A 27,149-nucleotide genomic window follows, 5' to 3' on the forward strand; every position below is an offset into this window, starting at 1 on the left:
AGGGAGCTAGGCCTGAGCCCAGGAGGCACTGAGATGACTCCGCATTTTCGGGGCTGAGCAGGTGGGTGAGTGATGATGCCATGACTGGGACTGGACGGGGTTGGCCACACCGTGTCGGAGCTGGGCCTGGCTGTGCCCACCAGCCGCCCCCCGGAAGCCTGGAATCCTTGTGGCAGAAGACAAGGCTGCGTCTGGTCCGGAGAACTCTAGAATCCACAGAATCCACAGAATCCACGGCTCCCGGGATGTGGCCAGCCCAGAAGTGCTCCACCTAGAGGTGAGCGAGGGAGGCAGGGAGGCAGGGAGGTCACGAGGAGAAGGGCGGGTAGAGCCCTGGAGCTGGGACCCTGGGGGACTTCACAGAGAGGCTGGCTGGTCCACACCCTAGCGCCCAGGGAGCACCCCCAGAGCAGGTGGCCAGTCCCATTTCTGGAGGTGGTTTTGAGGTCACCACCTGGAGACAGAGGATGGAGACCCTGACCAGGCAGTGCCTGACCAGGGAGAAGAAGGGGAGAAAGAGGACGCTCTGGGGTCCCCCCCACCCCCCACCCCCTACACACACACCTCATAGATCGTCTCTTCTCACCCCCTAAGCTCAGTAGCTCCCAAGGGTGAAGCCAGAAGCCTTCCGTCAGGGCTGCAGGCCTCTGTGCTTTCCAAGAACGATGCAGATGAAATCCCAGCGCGCCAGCACGTGGGCAGGTGCCTCAAATCTGTGCCGGGAGCGCCCTCTGCTGGCCTCCCCGGGTCGTGCACCTCTGCTCTGCACTCCTGGGAGGCATCTCCGGGGCCTGGAGACAAGACATCCTCCACTTGCATTGCACACCTGCCCCTTCTCCAGGGGTCTGACTTCTCCTCGCCATCTGCAGCCACCACCCCCACCCCCACCCCCGTTTTATTCCCATGACCCCCATAACCCCAGGAAGCCAGGCTGGGCCATTGAGTTCATTCCCCTGCCCCAGGCCAGCAGACACAGAATTCCTTTCTGGAGCTGGCCTGTGCATTACGTCATGCCTCGCCCCCCATTCTCGATCTAACCCCCCCCAACACACACACACAAACACCCTGTCCTGTCTCTGGCACAAAGCCCTCCTCCCTGCCCTTCACCTTAGGTCATTCTGGTAAACCGCTCACCCCAAAGTCAGCCCTCTTAAACAGCCTTCCCCACCCTAAATGTGTCGCTGAGGAAGGGGGACCACCCCCTTCCTGCTGCCAACGACCGAGGGACAGGCCCGCTCCTGTGGGGCGCCCGCACAGAGTATGGCACCCACTCGGTTCACCGTGGATGGAAGGCGTCCATGTGACCACCTCTGTGCGCGCCCCGTGTGCACGTCGGAGTGAAGGTGTGTCCTGTGTGCCTTGCACAGTGGGTGCGTCCACCTCTGTGGGGGCCCAGCAGCTCCCTGGGCCTGGCTCCCAGCCCTGCGGCTGCGCACTGCGCGGAGCAGTGCAGGGAAGAGCCGTGCCCCGCGCCCCCAGAGGGCAGCACCGAGCCGCTCTGGCCCTGCCAGCCACTTGGGAAGAGCCCTGTGTCTCCCCGATGCTGGCACCCACAGGCCTGGCGACAGGGCTTCAGATCCACAAAGAAAGCAAGGGAACGGCAGCCCCAAATCCAGACTCGCGCTGACACTGCAGGGGAGGGGTGGCTGGGAAGGGCCCTCCTCGGGGTTTCTAAGATGAGGTGGGAGCTCATGGGAGTCTGTTGCATCTTAGTTCTGCAATCCTACGCACGTCATAGGTGTCACTTTCAATCTATTCGGTATTGCTTTTTGCTTAACAGAGAATTGCCTCTAGGACAGGAAAGACCGCTTACCCCTCTGAGTTTGCTCACCCCTCTGACTACACTCACCTTCTGAGTATGCTCACCCTCTGAGTATGCTCACCCTCTGAGTACGCTCGCCTGCAGCCAATGGAGCCCTGGGGAGGGTCTCCTGGGTTTGGCCATGGCCTTGGGGCAGGGGAAGGCCAAGCTGCCTCTACAGCCCTGGGGTCCAGTCCGCCCCCCTCCAGGGTAAGCCACACATTTACACACACACGCACGCCCATGTTCACACTCATGGTTCTCACAGTCACTCTCAAAGGCTGTCAGAGAAACACCGCCCCCCCCTCGCATAATCACAGATGTACACCTACTCACACGTGCTCACAAATTCACACACACTTACATACACCTCCACAGATTCTTATACACACGCAGTCAGATCACACACACCTTCATACAGACTCACACCCACTCACACTCACCAACCCGCACACACACACAGCCACACTCACACACCCATACAGACTTGCCCAGCCTCGCATTTGAATACACATTCTCACACTCAGCCTTTCACGCACTCATGGACACACTCGTGCACACTACACACCTGTGCACACTCACACAGCCTCTCGCTACACAAACTTCACACCCTCATTCACACACTCTCTCAGAGCAGCCGTGGCCACGCACGCACCAGCCCACGAACCCTGAGCCCTCACGGGGAGAGAAGGAGCTTGTACCCATCCCTGATCCCAAGAGAGGTTTCTAGAATCTTCTGAGGAGACCCCAACCCCAAGGCAGAGAGAGGGGCGTTTCTGCTCAGACCGGAGGAAGCAGAAGCGGGGCCCGGGTCACGTGACAGCCCTTTGCTAGTCCGCAGGCCTCGGAGGAATTCCCCAAACTCCCTCCCCTGGGTCATCAGTGCGTTCTCTCACTCCCTGACCTGCATGAGCGGGGGACATGCCAGGGGATACCCACCAGACCCTGGTCTTGGGGAGCTCTGTCCGGGAAGACGCCTGGACCTCGCCAGCTGACTGAGCGGGGAGGGCAGCGTGGTCGCCTAGTACTGTGGTCGGCAAACTCATTAGTCAACAGAGCCAAATATCAACAGTACAACGATTGAAATTGCTTTTGAGAGCCACATTTTTTAAACTTAAACGTCTTCTAACGCCACTTCTTCAAAATAGACTTGCCCAGGCCATGGTATTTTGTGGAAGAGCCACACTCAAGGGGTCAAAGAGCCGCATGTGGTTCGCGAGCCGCAGTTTGCCGACCACTGGCCTAGTCTGTATGGTTTTAGGAGCTCCTCAGCGGGTCCTGACCACCCAGGAGCAAGGACAGGGAAGGGGTGAGAGCAGGGACCTGCACACACAGGGTCACAGGTGGGCACTGGCCTTCCAGGCAACTGACCGGCATAGGCAAAGGCCGGGCGGCACCAGGGCCCGGCACCCTCGGGGAGGAGTGAGACGCCGCAGATGAGGGGAGTGGGCTGGGAGAGAGAGGTGGGAGCTGGGCCCCGAGAGGCCGGCGGGGCCGCCGGGGGAAGGCTCTGGATGTCCGGGCTGAGGATGGCAGCCTTTCTCCGGAGGCCACAGGGCGCCCTGATCAGCTGCAGGACAAAGGACAAAGCCACCCTGCAGAGGCTGACAGCGTGCGTCCTGAAGCCGGGCCTGGCGGGGGCCCTGGCCCCCATCCCAGGACACAGCTGGCCCCGCAACCCCACCGCTGGGCAGGCTGCAGCCGTGCTTCCCCGGCGCGACAGAGGCGTCCCCGTGAGTGACAGCGTCGTCTGCGCCAAGGGTCAGGACAGGCACACGGCACCGAGAGCCTGGGCATCCTCAGGGGAGGCTGCCCACTTCTCCCTAACAGCCTCCCCAGGGGGCCGGGCGGGAGCCCAGCGAGGCGCACGGGGTGTGGGCGCCCCCAGGAGGGAGAGGGGCTGGGAGCTGGCAGGACAGAGCCGGAGACAGCGGGGAGGGCACTGGTCCTGCCTCATTCCCGGCTGAGGGAGGGCGGGGCTGCTCCTGCCCACACATTCCAGCTGCTGCTGCACCCTCCAGCCTGTTCGCACCTGTTCCCACGATTTCCCAGGCTGCCCTGCGCCTGGCTCTCAGTGCCAACTCCCAGAATCCTTCAGGGGTCAGAAGCCAACGACAGGGACCTGGTCTGAATGCCCAGAAACCCACCTCCACTGGAACACTGGCCTCCCACAACACACACACACACACACACACACACACATACACACACACACTCAAACACACACTCACACACACACACACACACACTCAAACTCACACACTCACTCACACACACACACACTCACATACACTCACAGACACACACACTCACACACACTCACTCACACGCACTCACACACACATACACACACACACTCAAACTCACACTCACACTCACATACACTCACACACACACTCACATACACTCACACTCACACACACACTCACACACACACAAACACACACACACACACAGACACACACACACACACACACAGACACACACACACACACACTCACACACACACACACACACAGACACATACACACACACACACACACACACACACACACACACACTGAACCATGATCGGCCCAGCTCACTGGGACCCCTGGGCTTTCAGGGGCCGAGGCACTTCCTTCCACTGCACACAGAACACCCCAGGGCAAGCTTGTGCACACGTACTTGTGCACGTTCACACTCACACAGCCTCTGAGCAGGAGAGGAAGAACGGCAGCCACAGTGTGGTGGTGGGAACAGGGTCACCCCAGAAGGACACCCCTAGGGCTCAGCCAGAAAAGGCTGGGAAGGGAGTGCTGAGTGGTCCCTGCCGCAGCCTGACGCCTCGCTGCTCCGGTGACGGACTGCCAGCCAGGCCCCACCTCCTCTGCGCCCCCCTCTCCTGACCCAGGCTCCCTGGCGCCTGGAGCTCAGCCCGCTGCCCCCCACAGGGACGGGGTCCCCATCTCGACTCATCTCTCAGCCTCTCCTCCCACAGCCCTGGTGCCACCTTCCTGACCTTCCATGCAGCACAGGATTCCCACGCCCACCCTGGGCCCAGCGCCAGGGCCTGTGTGTTCCCACCGCGGCCTGGGACAGATTCCTGCAGCCCAAGCTGCCCGGGGCCCGCCCAAGACACAGCCGGGCCCAGCCCAGCCCCACAGGCCAGGCGACCTCAAAACTGCTGAGGCGGCCACGGCGGAGGGTGACGGGGAGGCCAGGGGAGCGGAGAGCGTGGACAGTGGGCTCGGCCCCCAATTCCCAGACTTGAGGCTCCCTCCTCACCCCCAGCCAGGAGCCTGGCCTGACTGTAGAGGCTGATGGGGAAGCTGCAGGGCGGGCGTGGGCCGGGGGTCCCCGGTGGGGTCCCAGCACAGCCCGTCTCAGGCCCCAAAGCAATTCCTCAACCTCAAGGTCCCATGTCATCCACGGAGAGCCCAGGGACCTTGGCAGGCGGGGAAACTGAGGCCCGTGGGGAGGAAGGAGGTGGGTAGGCTTTACAAGTGATAAGGACTGACCTTGACCACCTGCACATAGATCCCTCCTAGCCCTTGACGTCCATGCAGAGAGCCCCGTGGCTGGGGGCGGGGAGGAAGCGGGGCCCGGGGGACGAGCAGTTAGCAGCTGCCCGCAGAGCAGTGGCCCCCTGGGCACACGGCCCCACACAACACCTCTGTCCCAGGCTCCACTGGGACCCAGAGCTCCGGGCTGGGGAGGACAAAGGCCTCCCTGAGACTGGGGACAACAAACAGGAGGTACCCCTGCTGCTCCCTGGCCTCCCACCCCCACCCCCACCCCTGTCCCCCCGCAGACCAGCCTTCCCGCTCCCACCAGCCAGCGTTTGCTGAGTCACGAGCAAGACCAAGGCTCCAACCACAGCCTGTGTTTAGCTTCAGCCTCCGGCTTTCCAAGTGCAGAGGCAAAGGGGGGGGGGGTACAAGGCCAGGGGGCACGAAGAGGGGATGAGCAGGGGTGCCCCACTGCCCAGGCCATTGTGGGTCGGGGGGATCCAGCAGGCGGCCCCCGCTCCCAGCCTGCACCCCACCCCACAAGGACTTGCAAGGCAAGCAGTTCCCACACCCGTCCCGGCGGCTGCCAGACCAGTTCCTTACAAGGCCATGGCGCTGAGCTGGCTGGGGCTGCCCGCCGGGGGGGCGGGGCCCCTACACCTGGCCGGGCCAAGCCCAGACGCACCCAGCGGGCGAGGAATGTGGGCCCCGCCTGCGCCTGCCCGGGCTGGCCTGGGAAAGCGGCCACCCCCGGCTCCCGCCCGCCTGACTCAGCCTGGGTGGGCCGGGAAGCTGCAGCCTCAGCAAGACCAGCTCTCCCCGGCCCGCCCGCCAGCCCGCCCGCCGCCCACTGGGGATCGAAGCAGGGACAGGCCTGACCGAGGGGCCTCCGGACTTGGGGGAACAGCAGGGATGCTGGGGAACTTGACCTTCTCCTGCACTGCAGGGTCTGCTCACAGCGGATGGCCTCCAATGTCAGAAGAGCTGGGTGCTCTGAACAGGGTGCCCTAGCCCCTAGCACCTGAGCCCTCCAGCACACACCTCCGCTCCTCTCTGGCCTCCGTGCCCTCGTCTGTAGAAGGGCCAGTGGCAGGTCCATCTCGCAGTGCAGGGCTCAGTGGGGGGCAGGGACCTGCACACACAGGGTCACAGGCGAGCACTGGCCTTCCAGGCAACTGACTGGCACAGGCAAAGGCACCGGGAAGCACTGGACAGGCAGGGACCAGGCCTGGGAACCTGGGAGAGGGTCCGCGTGCTCTGGGAAGGTCGCCCCACGCAGGGAGGAGAGGCAGAAAGACCCAGGGTCCCACCTTTCCCAGGGCCCCAGAAGCACTGTCCCCCCTGTGCTCCCCACAGAGCCGAGTGCTCCCCACTGAGCCGAGTGCTCCCCACTGAGCCGAGTGCTCCCCACAGAGCCCAGTGCTCCCCACAGAGCCGAGTGCTCCCCACAGAGCAGAAGACTCCCCACTGAGCCGAGTGCTCCCCACAGAGCCGAGGGCTCCCCACTGAGCCGAGTGTTCCCCACAGAGCCGAGTGCTCCCCACAGAGCCGAGTGCTCCCCACAGAGCCGAGTGCTCCCCACAGAGCCGAGTGCTCCCCACAGAGCAGAAGGCTCCCCACAGAGCCGAGTGCTCCCCTGGGCTCTGCCACCCAGCATGGATGTATGTCCCAAAGTCCCAGGACAGGGGCTGTGTCTTGCCACTCAGACTAGGAGCTCTCAGAAAGCTGGGGCCACGATTCTCCCTCAGCCTGGGGGCTCCCCAGGGACTGAGCCCCCACCTGCCTTTCTCTCTGCTATTTCCCATAATCCTGAGCCCAGGGTCATGGAAACCAAAGGCCGGTGAAGACCAGGAAAACTGTCCTCCTCCTCCCAGTGCCACCTCACTCCCCAGGCCGCACAGCCCCCTGCTCGCCCACCCAGCCAGCCCCCACCCCCCATGCTGGAGCCACCCCGTGGTGCCCCCACCCCGACCCTGGGAGCAAGGAGTCCTGCTGTCCCAGCCTGGACGGGAGTGCCCCCTGGCACCCACCCTCCCTGGGCCCAGGGCCTGGGGTTGGGGATCACTCAGGCCAAGGTGGCTGGGACAGCAGCCTGGCTGCCTGAGCTTGGGAAGGGGGGCCCCTGCTGCCTCCTGCCCGCCTCCCCCCACCCGCAGCCGGGTTCCCCACGGCAGGCAGGCAGGCAGGGCGTCCTGCAGGCCCAGGTTGGGGTGCGGCGTTGGCAGGACACACAGTCTCTAGGGTTGGGTGTTGTGCCTCGGTTACCAAGGAGGAGGCTGGGACTGGCTCCCCGCCCTGTTTGGGCCCCGGGCGGAGTGTGTGGGTGGGGAGGGAAAGCAGGGGATTTGGGGCGCGGACACCCACTTCCCGCTCCCACACCCTGTGGGCAGGGAGGGCCCGCTGGGGCTCGAAGCTCCCAGGCCCATCCAGACTTGCTCTGTTCCCCACCCCACACCTCCCCGCCCGCCTTTCTGCTGGCTCCGGGACACGCCAGGTGCAGGGTGCGTGCTGGGGGCAGGGCGGACTCCCCGGCTGTTCAGATGGGGCGCTGGGGAGCTGGGGCCCCAACCAGACAGCCACTGCGATGTCCCAGCCCCCAGGACCGACTCTGCATCACAGCCTGGCTCAGACCATGCGGGCGAGGGTCCCGGGAGACCGGCCACGTCACCGCCCCTCTCGGGGCCTCAGTTTCCCCAGCTGCCCAGTGCCAGGAGCTGGCCTGGGAGGTCCCCGAGGGGCATCCCCCGTTCTCTGTCCCCATCATGAGCTGGGGGGCGGAGGAGGCGGGCCGCTGCAGGGAACCTCAGCTGGGAGCCCCTGGACATGGGCTCCTCACACATCTCTGCAGGCTCGCTGCCCGGCCCGGGCCTGGCACCACGAGTGCCAATGAGCGGCTGAGTACAGGAGCCCGGGGCTGCGGCCAGGGGTGGTGAGGGAGGGGAGGGGGGGTCTCCCGGCCCGCCCAGCAATGGCCAGGCCCAAAGAACCCGCCTGACCCCTGGTGACCTCTCCCAGCTCCCTTCCTCAGTCCCTACCTCTCAGCCCAGAGCCAGTTTTCACTCATTAGCTCGTTTATTGAGCACCTACTGTGTGCCTGGCTCAGTGCTGGAGGCAGAACCAAGGCCCTTTCAGGCGTCAGGGACACACGGCGGGTACAGGAGGCCACGGGCAGCACTGAGAGGGCCCCATGCTTGGGGGGAGGGGGGATGGAGAAACTGAGTCTTGGGGTGGGATGGCAGGGGAATACAGGGAGGGGACAGGCCATGTCACAAAGGACACAGGAGTACGGGCATTTGTGGGGGGAGAGGCAAGGAGCTGGTCATTAAGGGCCTTGTGGCAGGAGAGACCTGGGAATGGGGGTCATCACAGCGGGAGGGGGAGGGAGGTCATGGCGGGGAGGGACCCATCTCCCCACCAGCAAACACTCTCTCTCGTCCCCAACAGAGGCTCCGGACCCCTCGGGAACCCAGGACCCAGGCCTCTGCTCTGGAAAAACACATGAGCTCATGCCAGTCCGATCCAGACCTGCCCTCCAAAGCCTTACGTTGGCAGAACAAGAGGCAAGATTCCTGCCCGCGCAAAGGTGCCAGCCTCCGGGCCGCGGGGCCCGGGCCGCCGGGGTGGGGGTTAGGCCGGGGCTGGCCTGGCCGGGAGGCCCCGTCCCCGAGCCGCTGCCCCCGTTTGCTGCCTGGAAGCTGGGATCCCGCACGGCCAGATCTCCTTCGTCCTCGGGGAACTGGACTCTGCCTTTAGCTGGGGAGACGCCCATCTTTGAGATGTAGAAACTGATTCCAAAGCAACACCCTGTGCAGGCCACACAGCCCAAGGCAGTGAGAAGCTTCGGAGCCTGGGGCCTGAGGGGCAAGGGAACCGGATGGCCCTGGACAGAAGGGGAAACTGAGCCCTGGCCGGGGAGCTCAGCTGGTTAGAGCATCGTCCCGATACTCCAAGGTGGTGGGTTCCACCCCCAGTCAGGGCACATGCAAGAGGCAACCAGGGAATTCACGAATAAGTGGAACAATGTTTCTCTCCCTCTCTGTCTCTCTCTCCCTTCTTCTCCCCCTTCTTCCCCCTTCCTCCCTCTCTCTCTCTCATCAATAATTTTTTTTTAAATGAGGGGGGGGGAGATAAATTGATGGGTAGGGGTAGTAAAGGGTAAAGGGGGTCAAATATGTGGTGGTGGAAGATGATCTAACTTGGGGAGGTGGGCACACAATGCAACTCACAGCTCATGTATCTCAGAAACGGACACTCGAAATCTATATCACCTTATTAACCAATTCCCAAAAGTAAATTTAACTTTTAAAAACCAGTAAACTGAGGCCCAGAGGGCAAACAGCCTGCAGACAGCACCAGGGCGAGCCTAAGCCCAGGCCCTGGCCCTCCCGTGCTCCCAGCACCCCCACCCTCCTCCCGGGGAAACACCTCCCCTCGCCTGCCCCCCAGTGCAGGCTCCAGCCCCTATCTAGCTGTCCCCGCCCCCCCCCCCCGCAGGCCTTTGCCCCCCACACTCCTAGGTCCCAAGATCTCCCACACCCTCCCACTGTCTGACCTCACAGCAGCCAAAATCATTCTCCCTCTCTACAGAACATGGAAACGAGGCCAGAGCGATCAGGCAAGGCCCCGTCAGTGGGGAGGGGGCTCTGGGCCCGCCCGAGGCCCCTGTCACTCGGATGGCGTCAGGGAGCACTGGGTGAGGGAGGCTCAGGGCGGGAAGGTCCGGAGTAGCCGGGCACAGGGCCGAGTCCCGAGAGCCAGGCTGCGGCCGCCCGCCCCTGCGTCTGAAGTGAGGATTCAGCAGAAACCCAGGCAGCCTCAGAGTCGGGGTGAATGCACAAGCCAAGAGGAGGTGCCCACCCAGGGAAGAGGACAGGGTGCTGAGGCCCCAGGCTGTCCGCAGCCCCCCACACCCACCCAGGCACCCCTGAGCCCCACCTCTCTCTCTCTCTCTGGCACCTTCTGCTGCCCCATCCCTTAGCCCACTTCTAGCCATGGGCACAGCCTGCTGTTTCAGTGCCAGCCTTCGGCGGGTGGGGGCACAGTAACAAGCAGACATGCTCCCATCTAGACTATTCGGTGCCCCTGGGCCTCTGGGCCACGCCAGGGGTGTGGAGGAGCCACGCGTGTTTTCAGCTGGGGGCCCGGTTGCGTGCCAGGGGAGCCGGGATGACCAGGATGTGGGCCTGCCCCGCAGTAGGTAGCTCAGGGCCCCATGGGAGAACCTTTCCAGCCTCGAGGGCAGGAGAGCAGCCTCCTGGGAGGGTGTCCGAGCCCGGGGGTATACGCCTACGGTTCTCTCCGAATTCAGGTCTGGTCTTTTCTCAGCTTTTTACTTGTAAACAGAAAAATGCACAGATCATCCCCACACAACCGGACGGATTTCACAGCGACCCCACCCGTGTCACCAGTACCCAGATCACAAAACGCTTTGGGCATCTCCCAGAACCCCCGGGCACCCCTCCCAGGGACTGAACCCCTCCTACCCGCCCCCTCCCCCGCCCCCCGCCCCCCAATCACCATTACTCCTGGCAACATGGATCCCTTTGGCACACTTTTGTGCTTTACAAAACTAGACTCATAACATGGCTTCTTTTTTCTCTTTCTTACTTGGAAGAAGTAGGTGTGTGTGTGTGTGTGTGTGTGTGTGTGTGTGTGTGTGTGTTTTAATGTCACGCACTGGGACTCGGGTAAATTAATAAATAAATGCAAATTGGCCCAGACTCCCTGAGTCAGCTTGGACATGGCTACAGTGAGTGGAGAGTGATACCTCCAAACTGCAAGTGGATAGACCCCCGCTGCCCGCTGGCCTCCCCCCTCCCCCCTCCCAACCCTCCCCCTGACGCTGCAGCCTCCTCTTCCCTTCACCTACTCTTCAGCTTTGATCCACTGGGGCTGCAGGTGGAGGCCCTGAGGGGGGCACACGGAAGGACACACCAACACACCGGACTTGGGGACCCCGCTGTCCTGGGTGTGGCCTGAGACTCTGCATTTCGGGCCAGCCCTGGGGGGTGTCGACGCTGCCATCCCGGGTCCGCTGTGTGAGTAGCCAGGAGGTGTGTGCACAGCGCCTCCCGGAGCACAGAGGGCGCCGGGGAAAGGCAGGCAGGAGGGTGGTTAGGGGTGCGCCTGGGAGCCAGCAGGCCGGGAGGTGAAGGGTGATGACCTTCTGACCAGGAAAGCCCTTGCTGAAGTAAAAGCAACTTGGACCACCCAGTGGACGTCGCAGTAACACAAACCAGTGAACTCTGACCTCATGCAGGAAGCGGGGAGCCTTGCAGGGAATCCCTGCCCCTCTGCCCCCAATGCAGCCAGAACAGTTCACGGCGGTTTGCCATTAGGGGATGCATTCAGGGAGCACGAATTTCTTACCAGGAGTGATAAACCTCACTTTTAAGCCTTAAACATGTTTAAAAACAAATTAAAAGTGTGTGTTAACCCTACATTTTTCGTTACTTAAAAAAAAAAAAGAAAGAAAGACCTTGCTGCCCTAGCTGGTTTGGCTCAGTGGATAGAACATCAGCCTGAGGACTGAAGGGTCCCGGGTTCAATTCCGGGCACATGCCCGGGTTGTGGGCTGGATCCCCAGTAGGGGGCGTGCAGGAGGCAGCCCATCGATGATTCTCTCATCATTAATGTTTCTCTCATCATTGATGTGTCTATCTCTCCCCTCTTCCTTCCTTATTGAAATCAATAAAAGTTAAAAAAAAAAAAAAAAAAAAAAAAAGACTGTACTGCCCTAACCGGTTTGGCTCAGTGGATAGAGCGCCGGCCTGCAGACTCAAGGGTCCCAGGTTCGATTCCGGTCAAGGGCATGTACCTTGGTTGCGGGAACATACCCAGTAGGGAGTGTGCAGGAGGCAGCTGATTGATGTTTCCCTCTCATCCATGTTTCTAACTATCCCTCTCCCTTCCTCTCTGTAAAAAAATCAATAAAAAAAAATGTATTAAAAAAAAAAAAAAGACCGCTCTGTATAAATGTCTCACAGCCTTCCATCCCCACAGCGGTTGGGACCGACCCTCACTCCTGGCGGGGCTGACCCGACTCCCCAGTCCAGCTGGTCAACCTGACCCACCTCAAGGCGCACCTGGCAGAGCAGCAGCGACCCCTGCCGGCCGTCGGGGACTGGCAGGCGCGTGCAGAGCCCTGATTCTTAGCTCCTGCCGCCACCTGGTGGCCTTCTCCAGAGGCGCAAGCGGAGTCCCACACAGGGTGGAGTGTTCCAGAGAGAGCACAGGGCCCTAGAGCCAGGTTTCAAAGGCCTAGCCCTAGACAAACGTGCAAATTATCCTGGGCCGCGATAGAAGCCTCCAAGCTGTTGTTCACGGAAAACATTCCATCTCGCCCCTGTTTGTTATGTGATGGGAGGGCATCCATGAGCCGTGCCCAGCTGGGTGCCTGGCCCGTGTCAGATGCCCTGAATCTCCAGTTCCCGGGTAGTTGAGCAAAGAACAGGAGCTGTGGCCAGAGGGAGCTAACAGGGGACTCGACGGGCTGCTGACGCACGTCCTCCTGCCCATGCATTCGGCTTTGCAGGGCTCCTGCATCCTTTCTTACCTTCATCCACTGTGCACTCAGCCTGTCAACAAACGCCAGCCCCACGCGTGCGCGGGGCCGCTGGAGACAGGCTGAGAGCGCGGTGCGGTCCTGCCACGCGGAGCTGCCCGTCTGGTGGGGGAACTACCACCCAGGAACCGCAGTACGGTGTGCCAGGGCACCGACGGGGGAACAGAACGGCACGCAAGGCGGCCTGGCCGTCTTGGGCATCAGGGGCGGTTTCTAGCAGCCTGAAGAATGGGCGGTTTAAAAAAATAAAATAAAGCCCTAGCCGGTATGGCTCAGTGGATAGAGTGTCGGCCCACAGACTGAAGGGGTTTGATTCTGGTCAAGGGCACCTACCTCAGTTGCAGGCTCCATCCCTGGCCCCGGTCAGGGTGCATGTGGGAGGCAACCAATCTGTGTCTCTCTCACATCGATGTTTCTCTCTCTGTCTCTCCCCCCTTCTGCTCTCTCTAAAAATAAGTGGAAAATGGGAGACATCTGTAATACTGTCAGCAATAAATATATGTATTTTTTTTAAAAAAAGAACGGGTGAGTTAGCCAGACCAAGAGGGGGCATGCAGATGCCAAGGCCTGGAGGTGGGGAGTGTGCCCAGCAAGTTGCCAAAAGGACTGGGCAGCAGAAGCACCGAGGGTACCGGGGAGGGGGCAGGACGAGGCTGGAGGGAGAGGCGCTGTGCCAGGCAGAGCCCCCAGCGCCAGTGCGTGCGCCAAGTTCAACCTGGAGCCACCACGGGTCTGGGAAGAGGCAGGCACGCCTGCTGCTTAGGCTCCCCCACCCTAGGACTGGGCCGCTCTTCCTCCATCTGGGATGAAGCCAGCCCCCCTGTCACCTCCCCGACCCACAGGCTCCTGTCCCCCTGAGGCAGTCACAGATGGGGTCACCGCGCTGTCCCCAGGACAGCCTCTCACCCACCCCATCCTCGCTGGCTGCTCCCTGGCAGAGGCCGCCTCGGGGCAGATGGCAGGTGGTCTGGAACCCGGCTCTGGGTGCGAATCCCAGCGCATCCCCTTAATGGCCATGTGGCCGAGGGCCCAGCACTCAGCCTCTCGGAACATCCCTTCTCTCCACTGTAACAGGCATATGGTGCTCCTCGGATGCGGTGCTCGTGGGAGGGCTGGTGAGAAGGGCTCCACCCTCTTCCTCCGTGCTCCCCGAGCCCTGGGCTGACCCCGGCATGTGGATCACGGGTATTGGTAGCAGGGGGAGCTCCTCCCAGCACAGTGCTCACGCTCAGTGGGTGTTCATGGCATTAGTTGAATGAATGAATGAATGAATGATTTCTGTGGTGGTTACAGGCAAATCCACAATGGCCACTAGGGACACAGGCCAGCAATTGCAAGCGGTGACAACACCCTCAGCCCCTCAACTTAGCCAGCAGTACCCAACCCCCACCCCATCTGTTTCCAGGGGAACGTGCACAGACGGACACCCACAGCTCAGAGAGGAAACCGAAGACAGGGCCCTTGCGTGCTGCGGGCGCCCTCTGCTGGCCAGGCCCGGCACAGCCCCCAGCCTCCCTGAACCCAGAGGAGCCAGGCCAGGGAGAAAGGCTCAACCTTGGGGGGCAATTCCAGCCCTCCCCTACACAACCCCTCGGCCACGGGGACCCCAGGCCGTCCCCGACCCTCCACAGACATCTTCGTCCGTCCTCTCCCCTCCTGCCTGCCTCACTGGCAAACACAGTTCAGGCATCCCTGAACCCCTGCTCTGTCTCACGTTAGAATCGTCACATGTCGGAGCAGGAAGGGAGGTGGCCGTAGGAGTGCAGCTGGCTGGGCACCTGTCCGCCAGGTCCTGTCACTGCAGCCCTTTACCACCTCCCGGAAGTGCAGCCCTCCCTCTGCAGGTGAGCGGCAGCCAGACTGAGGAGGGTACTCAAGGTCACGGGGCAGGGATTTCAAGAAACCTAGTGTGGGTTTTTTTTAAATGTATTTTTATTGATTTCAAAGAGGAAGGGAGAGGGAGAGGGAGATAGAAACACCAATGATGAGAGAGAATCATTTATCGGCTGCCTCCTGCACGCTCCCTACTGGGGATTGAGCCCACAACCCGGGCATGTGCCCTTGGCCGGAATCAAACCCAGGACCCTTCAGTCCCCAGGCCGATGCTCTACCCACTGAGCCAAACCAGCTAGGGCCCTAGTGTTTTTCATCTCCCTGGATGGGGCTCCTCCTGCCTCCGTTAGGGCAATAAGTGGGCCCTGAGATGAGGGCAGGGCCCTCTGTGGCCCCGGAAACCTCACCTCGACCCTCTCTGGGCCACTCAGAATCCCAGAAAGGTGGAGACAGCGGTGCCTGGCAGATCCTTAGTGCAGCCATCATTCCCCTTCGGGAAAACTGCGCGGGGACCGAGAGAGAACGGGAAGACGGATATTCACGGGCCTTTGTCACCAGCTGGACTCCGTGACGGTCCTTTCCTGGCACACCTAGGACACTAGCCCCAGCCCGCAGTGCAGAACCAGGACCCAAACCTGCCGACTCCCCTGCCCAGCGCTCCGCCCACCCACCTGGGTCTCTTGGAAAGGGGACCACAGAGGAGACCTCACAAGGGGGCCGCTCAGCAGGCACACGCACATTCTCAGGACAGGCCGCCAGCTGGTGCCCGACCCTAGAGAGAGGGCCCTCCTCCGTCCACCCCTTTGGTACAGGGTTTGGTGCCTGGGAGAGTGAAAGGAACAGGCATCACCTGTCAGGAAGCTCAGTCTATGCTGCCACCTTGTGGTCATAGCAGGAAGTGCGTCTGTTTTGCATCTGCGTTGTAACCTGTCAGAATTGCATTCCTTTTTAAAAATATTTTTTTTATTGCTTTCAGAGAGGAAGGGACAGTGAGAGGGAGATAGAAACATCAATGATGAGAGAGAATCATGGATCTGCGGCCTTCTGCATGGCCCACACTGGAGATTGAGCCTGCAACCAGGGTATGTGTCCTTGACCAGAATCAAACCTGGGACCCTTCAGTCCACAGGCCCACGCTCAATCCACTGAGCCAAACTAGCTAGGACAGAATTTGATTCCTTTTTAAGGCTGAATAATATTCCATTACATGTGTATGGATCACATGGTAACTTTATGATTAGTGGTGTGTGTGTGTGTGTGTGTGTGTGTGTGTGTTTGAGAAATGGCTGTACTGTTTCCCAACCCTATACATTGTTTCCTAACTTTTACCCGGGGGTGGGGGGGGGTGAGGCTGAGAATCAGGCAGGTGACAGTTCATACAGGAGGCAGCAGAGCCCCGAGCCAAGCACCTGTGCCCCAGATATGTTTCTGGTTCCCTGGTGACTGGGATTCCGACACCCACTCCAGAAGCACACCTGGAATCGGAAACCCGTGAAATTGAACTGAACTGTAGGAGTCATCCTCACAGATGGGGAATGAGTTTGCCACAGAAGAAGGAATACGAGGCCCAAGAGAGCAGGAGTCAGAAGTTTGGGACCTTGTCATGGTACCAGTGTTGGGGTTCTTGGTTTCTCCAAGATAAAAATAGAGAGGGAACCCCGGAGGAATTTCCAGACAGATTTTATGAAGCTTGTGCTCAGGCACAAGGGAGACAGCACAGAGGAAAGGAAGGTCCTCTGAACTGGCCGGGGGCTGGCTCTGCGTGGCTGCTTTTGTAAGTAGGGACAGCCCGGCCGGCATGGCTCCGTGCTTGAGTGTCAACCTATGAACCAGGAGGTCTCGGTTTAAGTCCCAGTGGGGGCACATGCCTGGGTTGCAGGCTCGATCCCCAGTGTGGGGCGTGCAGGAGGCAGCTGATCAATGATTCTCTCTCACCATTGATGTTTCTATCTCTCTCCCCCTCTCCCTTCCTCTCTGAAATCAATAAAACTATTTCTTTAAATGATGATATTCTAACTGTATCTTCCCTTTCTCATTTATAACGTGAAATCTATACTAATAAAAGGGTAATATGCTAATTAGGCCGGGAGACCTTCCCAAAGACCTTCTGGACGTCCTTCCGGACAAAGCCATGGTGGTGGGGCCGAGGCAGAGGTGGTTAGGGACGATCAGGCCAGGAAGGGAGGGCAGTTGGGGGTGATCAGGCTGGTGAGGTGGGGGGGGCGGTTGGGGATGAACATGCCGGCAGGGGGGGCAAGTTGGGGGCAAGCAGGCCAGCAGGCAGAGTGGTTAGGGGTGATCAGGCAGGCAGGCAGGTAGGCAGGTGAGCGGTTAGGAGCCAGCAGTCCCAGATTTCGAGAGGGATGTCCGGCTGCTGGTTTAGGCCTGATCCCTGTGGGGTCCCAGATTGGAGAGGGTGCAGGCTGGGCTGAGGGACACCCCACCCCATGCACGAATTTTGTGCACCATGCCACTAGTACTTCTATACAGAGAATCATGTCCCTCCCCACCCCACATGTCTACAATTTGGTCCCACTGAGGCAAGATTTTACAGGAAAGGCAAGGGCTATTATTTCCTTTTATTTACCAGTTTTCCAAGTAATGAGGTTAATCCCCACAGTAAGGAGATAAAGGTGACTCATAAGGATATTCTTTCTTTGTTTGTTCATCCTCACCTGAGGATATTTTCCATGGATTTTTAGAGAAAGTGGAAGGGAGGGGGGAGGGGGAGAAAGAGAAACATCGATGTGAGAGAGGCACATTGATTGGTTGCCTCCCACAGGCCCCTGACCTGGGCCAGGGATCAAGCCTGCAAGGGAGGTACCTGCCCTTGACCGGAATCTAACTGAGACCCTTCAGCCCGTGGGCAGATGCTCTATTCACTGAGTCCAACCAGCTAGGGCAGCAGTTAAGTTTATGGAGAGTCAAAGTTTGTAAGTGGATTTTCAGCTGCGAGAGGGTCGGGCTCCTAACCCAGCATAGCTCAAGGGTCTACTGGACTATATTATTTTACAACTGGGGACACACGGTTATTTTAGAATTCTAAAAGAACCAAAGAAAGTAGGTTCTCTTGGGAAGAGTGTTACCTACAGGTAGAGAGGACAGTTGCTAAGCTGTGTAGGGCAAAGGATGACCAGCAAGTAAGACTGGTGTTGGTGAACCCTCGCTGGTTTAGCTCAGTGGATAGAGCCTCGGCCTGCAGACTGAAGGGTCCCAGGTTCAATTCTGGTCAAGGGCACATGCCCAGGTTGCGGGCTCGATCCCCAGTGTGGGGCGTGCAGGAGGCAGCCGATCAATGATTCTCTCTCATCATTGATGTTTCTAGCTCTCTCTCCCTCCCCCTTCCTCTCTGAAATCAATAAAAAATATATTTTTTAAAAAACAGAACATCAAAGTGAAATTGGAAGTCATTGCAATTGTTCAGGCAAGAATGATAAAGAGCGGTTCTAAGCCTTTTAAAAAAAGACAGTATCAAAAACAGACCGACGTGGGTGCAAAGGCTGGGGAGAGGGCCGCGTGAGCGAGCGTGCACGTGGCTCTGGAAGTGCCTAGAGCAGCGCTGTCCAATAGCAATCTAGTGCGCGCCGCCTGCGTAACCTTCAACTTCCCAGCAGCCACGTTTAAAAACATAAAAAGAAATAGGTAAGATTCATTTTAACAGTATAGTTTATTTTGTCCACGACATCCCAAACAGTATTACTTCCGCGTCTGCAGCCTTGCTGGGCTGTGAGCGTGAGGGCAGGTGACAGCCTGGCCTTCCCTGCCTCCTCCGTGAGCTCGGGCTCACTGTACCCTCCGGACAGTGGCAACTGCCCAGGGCAGGGCAGGCAGGGAACGTGGCCTGTACCTGCCCACCTCAGCAAGGCGGCTCCCCCTCTGCGCATCTACAGGGGCTCCTGGTAGGGCTTCCTGGAGGAGGAGGAAGGAGAGGAGGGGAAGGAGGGATGGAGGAGGCACACGCTCGGCCAGCAGAGAGGCAGAGGCACTGAGCGGGAGTTCCCGCCTTGGGCTGGCAGGGGCGAGTCCCTGGCACGGAGAAGAAATAGAACAAGAAGAAAGCCTGGCCGGGGTGGGGAGGGAGGGTGGAGGCGGGCAGAGTGTAACTGACACGCGCAGGAAAGCACTCCAGTGTACAGGCTCCAGCTCCATGAATGTTCACCACCTGGATCAGGATCCAGATCATTTCCAGCACCCGCCCCCCAGGCCCCCTCCTGATGAAGGGGTGACGTGTTGTCAGTAGGACCCCACGGGGTCAGAACCAGCTGACAACCAACGGGCACATCTCCCGTTGAGGTGAGCTGAGCAAACCGAGGTGGCAAGAATAATGCCTTCAATCACTGGAAATGTGGCGGGGGGGGGGGGGGGGGGGAAGGGGGCGTGTAAAAGGGGGCGGATCATGCACTATTCCAGTTATTTACATCATTTACACACAGGGGTGACAGCCCCCAAATAAAGAATGCAAGAAATATTCCATGTATTTGACTTTTTTTTTTAAATCAAGTTAAATCCTGAGCCAGTTACCATCCCACGGGCTGCCCAGAGGTTGATCTTGGCTGTGACAGGGGCTCCGGGGCCCCCGGGACTCTCTCTAGGTCAGGGGGGTTCCTGCAGCACCAGAGCTTAGGGGAGGCCCCTTAGACCAGATCATCCGTCTGCCCTGGTTACCATGGAGACGCCTATTTCCACAGAGGATGCAACCCCTTCCTGGAGGGAGATCCTGCTGCTTCCGGGCCAGGTTTGGGGCCCTGGGAAGTTTATTGAGGCTGAGGGTGCCCAGGGGTCCCACACAGCCTTGTACAAAGGACCATGAGAGCTCCCACCTCTGTCCCATCCCCATTCTGAGGGGCTCGCCCGTGTCCCAGCTCTCAGATTCTCTTTCTCTCTCCAGCCCTCCTTCCTTCCCTCCCTTCCCCCTCTGGGAATTTAGTAGAATTGATTTAGTGATTAGATCAAGTTACATTTTTATCCTGTCACATATAATCTCCTCTTCAAATCCTCTTCAAAAGCCTCAGGGGGCCCTAACTGGTTTGGCTCAGTGGATAGAGCGTTGACCTGCGGACTCAAGGGTCCCAGGTTCGGTTCTGGTCAAGGGCACATCCCCAGTAGGGAGTGTGCAGGAGGCAGCTGATCGATGTTTCTCTCTCATCGATGTTTCTAACTCTCTATCCCTCTCCCTTCTTCTCTGTAAAAAATCAATAAAATATATTAAAAAAAACACAAAAGCCTAAGGGGAAGGTATCATTATCCTTTTGTGCAGATGAGAGAAACGGAGGCGGGAGAGACTGAGTCACGCAGGCAGGGAGAGGAGGCGGTGACACGCGGGTTCAGGTGCCCCCGGCCTGTGTCCTGCCCCTGCCCCTGCCCCTGGCTGCTGGGGCTGGGACCTGGGAACCAGCGGCACAGACATGCATAAGACAGTGTTCGCAGAGGGCACAGGGGTTACTCTCAGAGGAACCCACCCTCGCTCCACGACCCCTCCACAAGCTTCCAGGGCCAGAGCAGCCTCTGCACTGGCCGGCGGACTCCTGTGGACCCTCCTCCAACACGCTCCCAGCCGGGGGGGCCAGGGTGTTGGGCTTTCGGCCTGGGACAGGTCTTAGAAATGACCCCGTCCTTGTATGGGAGATCAAACCGAGCCCCGAGAGGGCAGCGGATCCCTGCAAGAGGGGCTGGGCAGGGGGGGTTACCGAGGGCCACCTCCCTGCCCTGCGCCAAGGGGCCAGGCCCAGCAGCTCCTTTTGGAGCCGAGTCAGACCTTTTAAAAAGGGAGGGTGGCTGGGGTCAGAGCCCGGAGCCATCCCCAGTGACTGAGCACCTGTAACGCATGTCCACGAGCTCATTCCGTGAGCATCGAGCACCCACTGCGTGCCGGTCCCATCACACGTGCACAGCAGCGTTGACGGCCTGGCGGGGAGACACACAAAGGAAGAGGCAGGGCCAGGTTCATGGGTGTCGAGCGAGGTGAGAACGCCCAAACCTGTAGAAAACTTTATAAGGGTTTGTTTGAACCCTTAGCCGGTTTGGCTCAGTGGATAGAGCCTCCGCCTGTGGACTCAAGGGTCCCAGGTTCGATTCCGGTCAGGGACTTGGTCCCCAGTAGGGGGCCATGCAGGAGGCAACTGATCAAAGATTTTCTCTCATCATTGATGTTTCTATCTCTTTCTCCCTCTCCCTTCATCTCTGAAATACAAATATATATATCAATACAAATATATATATATATTTAAAGAGTTTACTTGAGCCAAAGCGAATGCATTGCCAAGAAGCAAGACCTCAAATGCTCCAAAAAAGACAGTTTGCCATTCTTTTATACATTTGGAATGAAGGAGGGAACCTGAGTTGGGCCCAGCAAATTAAGGAGGGGACATAAGGGCTGGCCCAGCCGGGCCAAGGAACAGGCAAGCAACACGCAGCGTGCTAAATGCCAACACGGCGAGGGCCCAGAGAAGGGCTCCACACAGTCTTCTGAGAGCAGCTCGCCCCAGCTGAGTCCGGGAGGGTGAGTGGGAGACACCAAGTGAAGATGTTAGCAAACATGTCACAGGAAATTCGAAGGGAGTTGTATTCATACCTGACTTGCCCATCAGGGACATGCCCTCCGTTTGAACCAGGGACACGATCCCAAGTGGAGGGGGCAGGGGCAGGTTTTCAGTGGCAATAGTACAAGGAGCTGATGATCAGAGAGCTGGGTTGCTAGGGGAATCAAGACCACAAACTCACATCATTTGTTTTCTGACTGCTTGGCTGACCCCGTGGTCAGCAAGAGGGGCTGAGAGACAGGGTCATTGGGTGGCGTATGAGGAGGCACTTGTCACAGCCCTGGTTCTGGTTCCGGCTTGTAGAACACGAGCTGTTGGGTTATGTACCAACAGGAATCAAACAGCTCAGAGGGACTGGTGGCTCTGCAGGCGGTTTCCAGAGTCTTCCTCTGTAAGCAGTCTCAGAGCTCAAACTGCAAAAATCCGAATGCTCAGCCACAAGTCATAATATGAAAAGTTCTTATGGATCCTCAAAGAGGAGGAAAGCGTGTGCAGGGGAAGGGAGAGCATGCACCAACACTCTGAGGTGAGAAAAGCTGTGGTGTAGAATGTGTGTGGGTGGGGAGTGAGGGGGTGGGATGGGGGGATAGGACATAAGCCTGACTGGAGAGCTAGGGCCAACAAGTGCCAAGATAATTCTGAAGAACAACATGGAGGGGCTCGTCCTGTTAACATCAAGACATTGTGTAGACGCCTCTAAGTAAGAGCGTGTGGCCTAGAGATAAACAAACCAGCGGAACAGAGCCAAAACTCTAAAAATGAACCCGCACACATGTAGAAACACGATGATGATAAAGAAGGCATGATGAATCAGCGGGGCCAAGGTGTATTATTAAATAAACTAGAGGCCCGGAGCATGAAGATTCATGCACTGGAGGGGGAGTCCCTCAGCCCAGCCTGCCCCCTCTCACAGTCTGGGAGCCCTCAGGGGCAGGAGGCGACCCGGCGATCAGGGGAAGGCGACGCCCCCATCACACCTCTGCTGCTGCTACTGCCGGCAGCGCAAGCCTTGGCCAGCCCTGGTTTCCTGAGCCTCGGGCAGCCCTGGGCGGCTGGGGGGCTGAGGGGACTGGGTGCTGCCATCTTGTGGCTGTGGGTACCGCCATCTTTGAGGGTGTGACGGTCAATTAGCATATTCCCCCCTTATTGGCTGTGGGCACTGCCATCTCTGTGATGGTGTGAGGGTCAATTAGCATATTCCCTATTAGCTAGGATGGTGTCAGAGCGATTGGCTACCCATATAGGGAAAAAAATTAGAACCCTTCTCACACCACACATGTGAGAGAAACGTATTGATTGGTTGCCTTCTGCACGTGCCCCGACCAGCGCCCGGGCCAGGGAGGAGCCTGAAACCACTGGTCCCAACCAACTGGCTAGGGCTGAGCATTTTAATTAATAAATTGAAAGAACAAGGAAAGTCGACCACTTTGAAGGAAATAACGCACCCACCATCTGGGAAGGCTCTACCCCACACAATGTGTACAACACAAAGACCACCTTTCAGACGCCTGCATTCTCCTCCAGCCCCCGAGTCAGGTCCTCTCCCGGTAGCCCGTGCTGGGCATGCCTTTCTCAGATTGGCTAAGTCATGAATTTAGAGATTAGCCCCTGTGTAGGTTGAGTTCATCTAATGATTACCTTGGATATCACCGTAAGTTAATCTAAATCATGAAGTTAAGGTTGTCAAAATATGTATGATAAACAAAGACATTTTAAAATGGAGCCATTTAAAGACCTGGCCGGTTTTTCTCTGTGGTTAGAGCGTTGGCCCACCTACCCGTCAAGGGCCAGCACCTCCCAGGTCCTGGTGTGGGCGCGTTCGGGTGGGGGGTGGGGACCAGTAGATGTGTCTCTCTCACACTGATGTTTCTCTCTCTCTCTCCCCTTGTCTCCTCCTGCTCCTTCTCCTCCCTCTTTCTTTCTCTAAAGATCAATGGGAAAAAATGTCCTCGGGTGAGGATTAAGTAAGTAATACAATACAATAAAATAATAATACAATAAAATGGAGCCAGAGCTGCCATGCCTTGCACCCTTCTGCCTCAAACCTGGGTCTGTTAAAACGGGACAAAATAATCTTGGGACTGGGCCTAGGACAACCCTGGGTCCCCAAGAACTGTTTCCAGAGATAACAAGAAAGCCGTTATGAGGGCTACCAGACTGAAAACTAAACACATGGTGCAAAACGAACACCACCGCGTCCTGCCACCCGCACCGGCAGACACGCCTCCCTCACAATCCCCGCTGCCTTTGTCTCCCGATGGGGACATCCCTTGGGCTGCTGCTGCCTGAACCCACGGTTCCCAAACAGCTGTTCTTGTGGAGCTCAAATAAACCCTGTTGTCTCTCCCTGTGAAAGCCCTTTGTATTTTGTAGGTTAATGAGGTCTGGGTTCTGTTACTGGATGTTGATTTAAGGCCCACCTTCAATCTGTCAAGAAAGAGGAAGTGGGCAACGAGGTGGTAACCTGTCCGGTTTCCGAGGCTCAGCATCCAGGTCCCCAACGAAGACGGCCAATGTGCCCCCATAAAAACCCCTTCTGGCGCAGGGAGGGCGACAACGGGGTCAAACACACGGAACAGGAAAAGGGAACGGAGGGCGTAGGCGCGCCCGACACCTCCGCCAGTTTTCCGCGCCGCCGCCGCCGCCGCCACCTTCCTGCCGCACTGCGCAGGCGCGCGCAGACCGACCCAGACGCCCCTCCCCCTCCTACCTCTCCCCGAAGCCGAGGACGCCCTCCCGCAGCCCTGAGCGTCTGCGCACGCGCTGTCCCGCGTCCCCGCCCCCGCCCCCGGACCAATTGGAAGCGGCAGCGCCTGGGCGCCGGGGGCACGACGCCGTGGGCGGGGCCGAGACGTGAGGGCAGCGTGCTGGCGACACAGGGCGGCTATATAAGTGAATACAGGCACCGCCCCTCGCCCCAGTGACTGAGCCGCCGCCGAGGACTCAGCAACCTCCCCCTCGAGCCCCCCTCGCTTCCCGACGCTCCGTCCCCCCTGCCCGCCTTCTCCCGCCGCAGCCTTCCGCAGGCCGTTTCCACCGAGGAAAAGGAATCGTATCGTATGTCCGCTATCCAGAACCTCCACTCTTTCGGTGAGCGACGGGGCGGGCCCGCGGGCAAGGCCCGGGTGGGGCGGCAGGGCTGTCTAGGCCCAGAGACGGCCCCGGAAAGCCCCCTAGCGCTCGGGCCTTTGTAGATGGGTGCGAAGGGGACCTGTCTGGCCTCGTGGGCAGTGGGGACCGGGCCTGGGCCTTGGGGGGGGTCGGCCCCTGAGCGTGACCGGAAGACGAGGACGAGAGGTCAGCCCTTGGGCGGGCCCAGCGTCTCGGGTGGCGCATTTACTAATGGCTCCGGCCCCACCGCGGGCCACACCCGCCCCCTCCCGCCACCGCTGCGTCACATCCTTGACGTCGCCGCCGTTGTCCCGGACCCCGGGGAGGGAGGCGGCCCCAGCTCTAGAGTGACAAACGCGCGCGCCAATGGGGCGGGGAGTCGGCCCCGCCTCGGAGCTCGGGTTCCGGCCGGTTGCATCAGCCGACTGGGGCGGTGCCCGCCCGCCCAGGCTCCCCCGACACGTGATCGGCTTCCGAGGGCGGGCCCGGAGGCCCAGGCTTTTTGGCGGGGCTTGGGGGAGGAAGCCGCCCGGCCCCGGCTGACCTGTTCCGGGGAGAGCCCACAAAGGACCTGATCGGATCTGACCCAGTTCTTGGCGATTTCGGGATTCGTTTTCTGCACTCACAAAAGGTCCGGTGGGAGGGTGACAGTGGCCTAGGACAACACCGGGTCCCAAAGAACTGTTGACAAGAGATAACAAGAAAGCTGTTATCCAGGGCTCTAAACTTCAACCTTTCTTCCCAGACCCCTTTGCTGATGCAAGTAAGGGTGATGATCTGCTTCCCGCTGGCACTGAGGATTATATCCATATAAGAATTCAACAGAGAAACGGCAGGAAGACCCTTACTACCGTCCAAGGGATCGCTGATGATTACGATAAAAAGAAACTAGTGAAGGCCTTTAAGAAGGTAGGTCTTCGTGGGAGGAAATGGACCTTGCGCGTGCTCACACATACGGGCGCTGTGGTATTTTTTTCCCCCGGGAAAGGGATGCTGATAGCCTGGCCTAATCTGCCTTGCTTCCCTTGCAGAAATTTGCCTGCAATGGTACTGTAATTGAGCATCCAGAATATGGAGAAGTAATTCAGCTGCAGGGTGACCAGCGCAAGAACATATGCCAGTTCCTCGTCGAGGTGAGTCCGGTCCACTTGCATTGGTGCCTCTGCCCTGGCTCATCTCAGATCCTGCCTAATCGATTCGTTTCTGCTGGGAAAATTAGACGTTTCCTTTTGTAAGGCTGAGCGAAATGGTTGAGTTTCGAAGTACATAGACGCAGGTATTTCCAAAAACAGGAGGAACTTGTCTGCCTTAAGTTTACTTTTTTATGGATCTACTTTACCTTTCCTTTTTAAGAAATACGTTTTTATTGATTTTAAAAAAGTCTTTATTGTTGCAAGTATTATATATGCCCCCCTTTTTTATGGTTCTGCTTTTAAAGGTTGCAGATTTAAATTGTGTGCAGACAGGTACTAAACTAAGCAGGAAGTCTGGTTGGCTGTTCCTCCTAGCTGCTAAAATCTGTTCCATTGTTGGTATTTAGCTAAGTACCCTGAGTTGAGAACCACTGTGCTCCTAGTGGTTGGGGTATGCATCTTGCCTCTTGGACTTCCCTTGCCCAGTGTAGAAGCAGGAAGGTAGGACTATTTTGCTCCAGAATTGGGCACTTGAACTCTTTCAATCTACTCTTTAAAACCTTGCCCTTTTGTTTTAATTTTTTTGCAGATTGGACTGGCTAAGGACGACCAGCTGAAGGTTCATGGGTTTTAAGTGCTTTTGGCTCACAGAAGCTAAAGTGAGGATTTCTTTGCAATGAGTAGAATGTCCCTTCTGTCCCTTGTCACAAGTTTAAAAACCTCACAGCTTGTATAATGTAATCATTTGGGGTCTGCTTTTAACTTGGACTAGTGTAACTCCTTCATGCAATAAACTGAAAAGAGCCATGCTGTCTAGTCTTGAAGTCCCTCATTTAAACAGAGGTCAAGCAGTAGGCGCCTGGCAGTGTCCAGCCTGAAACAGCAATACCGTGAGGTTTCAGCCAAGCCCATGTCTGGCCAAAGCTCCTCGCCAGAGTTCCCTGCCCTCCGAGAATGTCACCGCCTGAACAGCCTTCCGTGAAGCTGAGAGGAGAGGGGTCAGGCAGCAGCGGCATGTGTACCACTAGAGGGAGCCTTCTGTAGTCAAAGATCTCCACCTGACAGGTGGATGGAGCTTAGAGCAGCCTGCCACCTGCCCTCCAGTGAGGTGTAAGGACTTCGGGCTTGCCACCAAGGTCTTTTTGACCCGACATATCCTAGCTAATTGTTGTCCAAACACCATAATTTGAGGCCAATCTTCTATCCGAGTTAAACTTTTGACAAGGGAACAAATTTCAAACTGAAGTGTCAGTCATGTAGCTAGCTGTAGAGCTTGCAACTTAATAGCAGCAGCTGCCCAATGCCATGTGAAGTAAAAGAAAAAAGATTTTTGGGGTGTTTTTTTTCCCTCCTTCAGTTTTAATGTTATGTTATGTATTTAAACCCTTATTTAAATAAAACTTGTTTTCAGAAACACCTGACCTGCAGATTCTATTTTATGTATGTGTGTGAAAGAAGCACAGAAGTGGGCAGGGGGTTCCGTCTGCCCCAGAGTTTCTCAACTGGGGCCTGAACAAATAGGCCAAGAAAACTTAGTGAGCTTGCTCCTTTAAGTTTCCCAAAAGGACAGACATAGTGTGGGGCTTCACCTAATCTCCAAACTCCTAGAAAAGGTATGTAAAAGTGTACTAGAAAATTAGGTTTGTAGTATTAAAAAGTGACTGGTGTGTTTGTGAA

General features: G+C 58.1%; 1 protein-coding gene across 1 annotated transcript; it reads left to right on the forward strand.

The window, feature by feature from the left end:
• The first annotated feature begins 24,156 nt into the window (after positions 1-24,156).
• Positions 24,157-26,893, forward strand: EIF1 (eukaryotic translation initiation factor 1). Its single transcript, XM_008145224.3, has 4 exons — positions 24,157-24,318; positions 25,085-25,248; positions 25,371-25,472; positions 26,062-26,893. The coding sequence occupies exons 1-4, from the start codon at positions 24,288-24,290 to the stop codon at positions 26,104-26,106; spliced, it is 342 nt and encodes a 113-aa protein (XP_008143446.1). The 5' UTR covers positions 24,157-24,287; the 3' UTR covers positions 26,107-26,893.
• Positions 26,894-27,149: the final 256 nt, after the last annotated feature.

Source organism: Eptesicus fuscus, chromosome 20 (genome assembly GCF_027574615.1).
Source record: "Eptesicus fuscus isolate TK198812 chromosome 20, DD_ASM_mEF_20220401, whole genome shotgun sequence".
Lineage (NCBI taxonomy): Eukaryota > Metazoa > Chordata > Mammalia > Chiroptera > Vespertilionidae > Eptesicus > Eptesicus fuscus.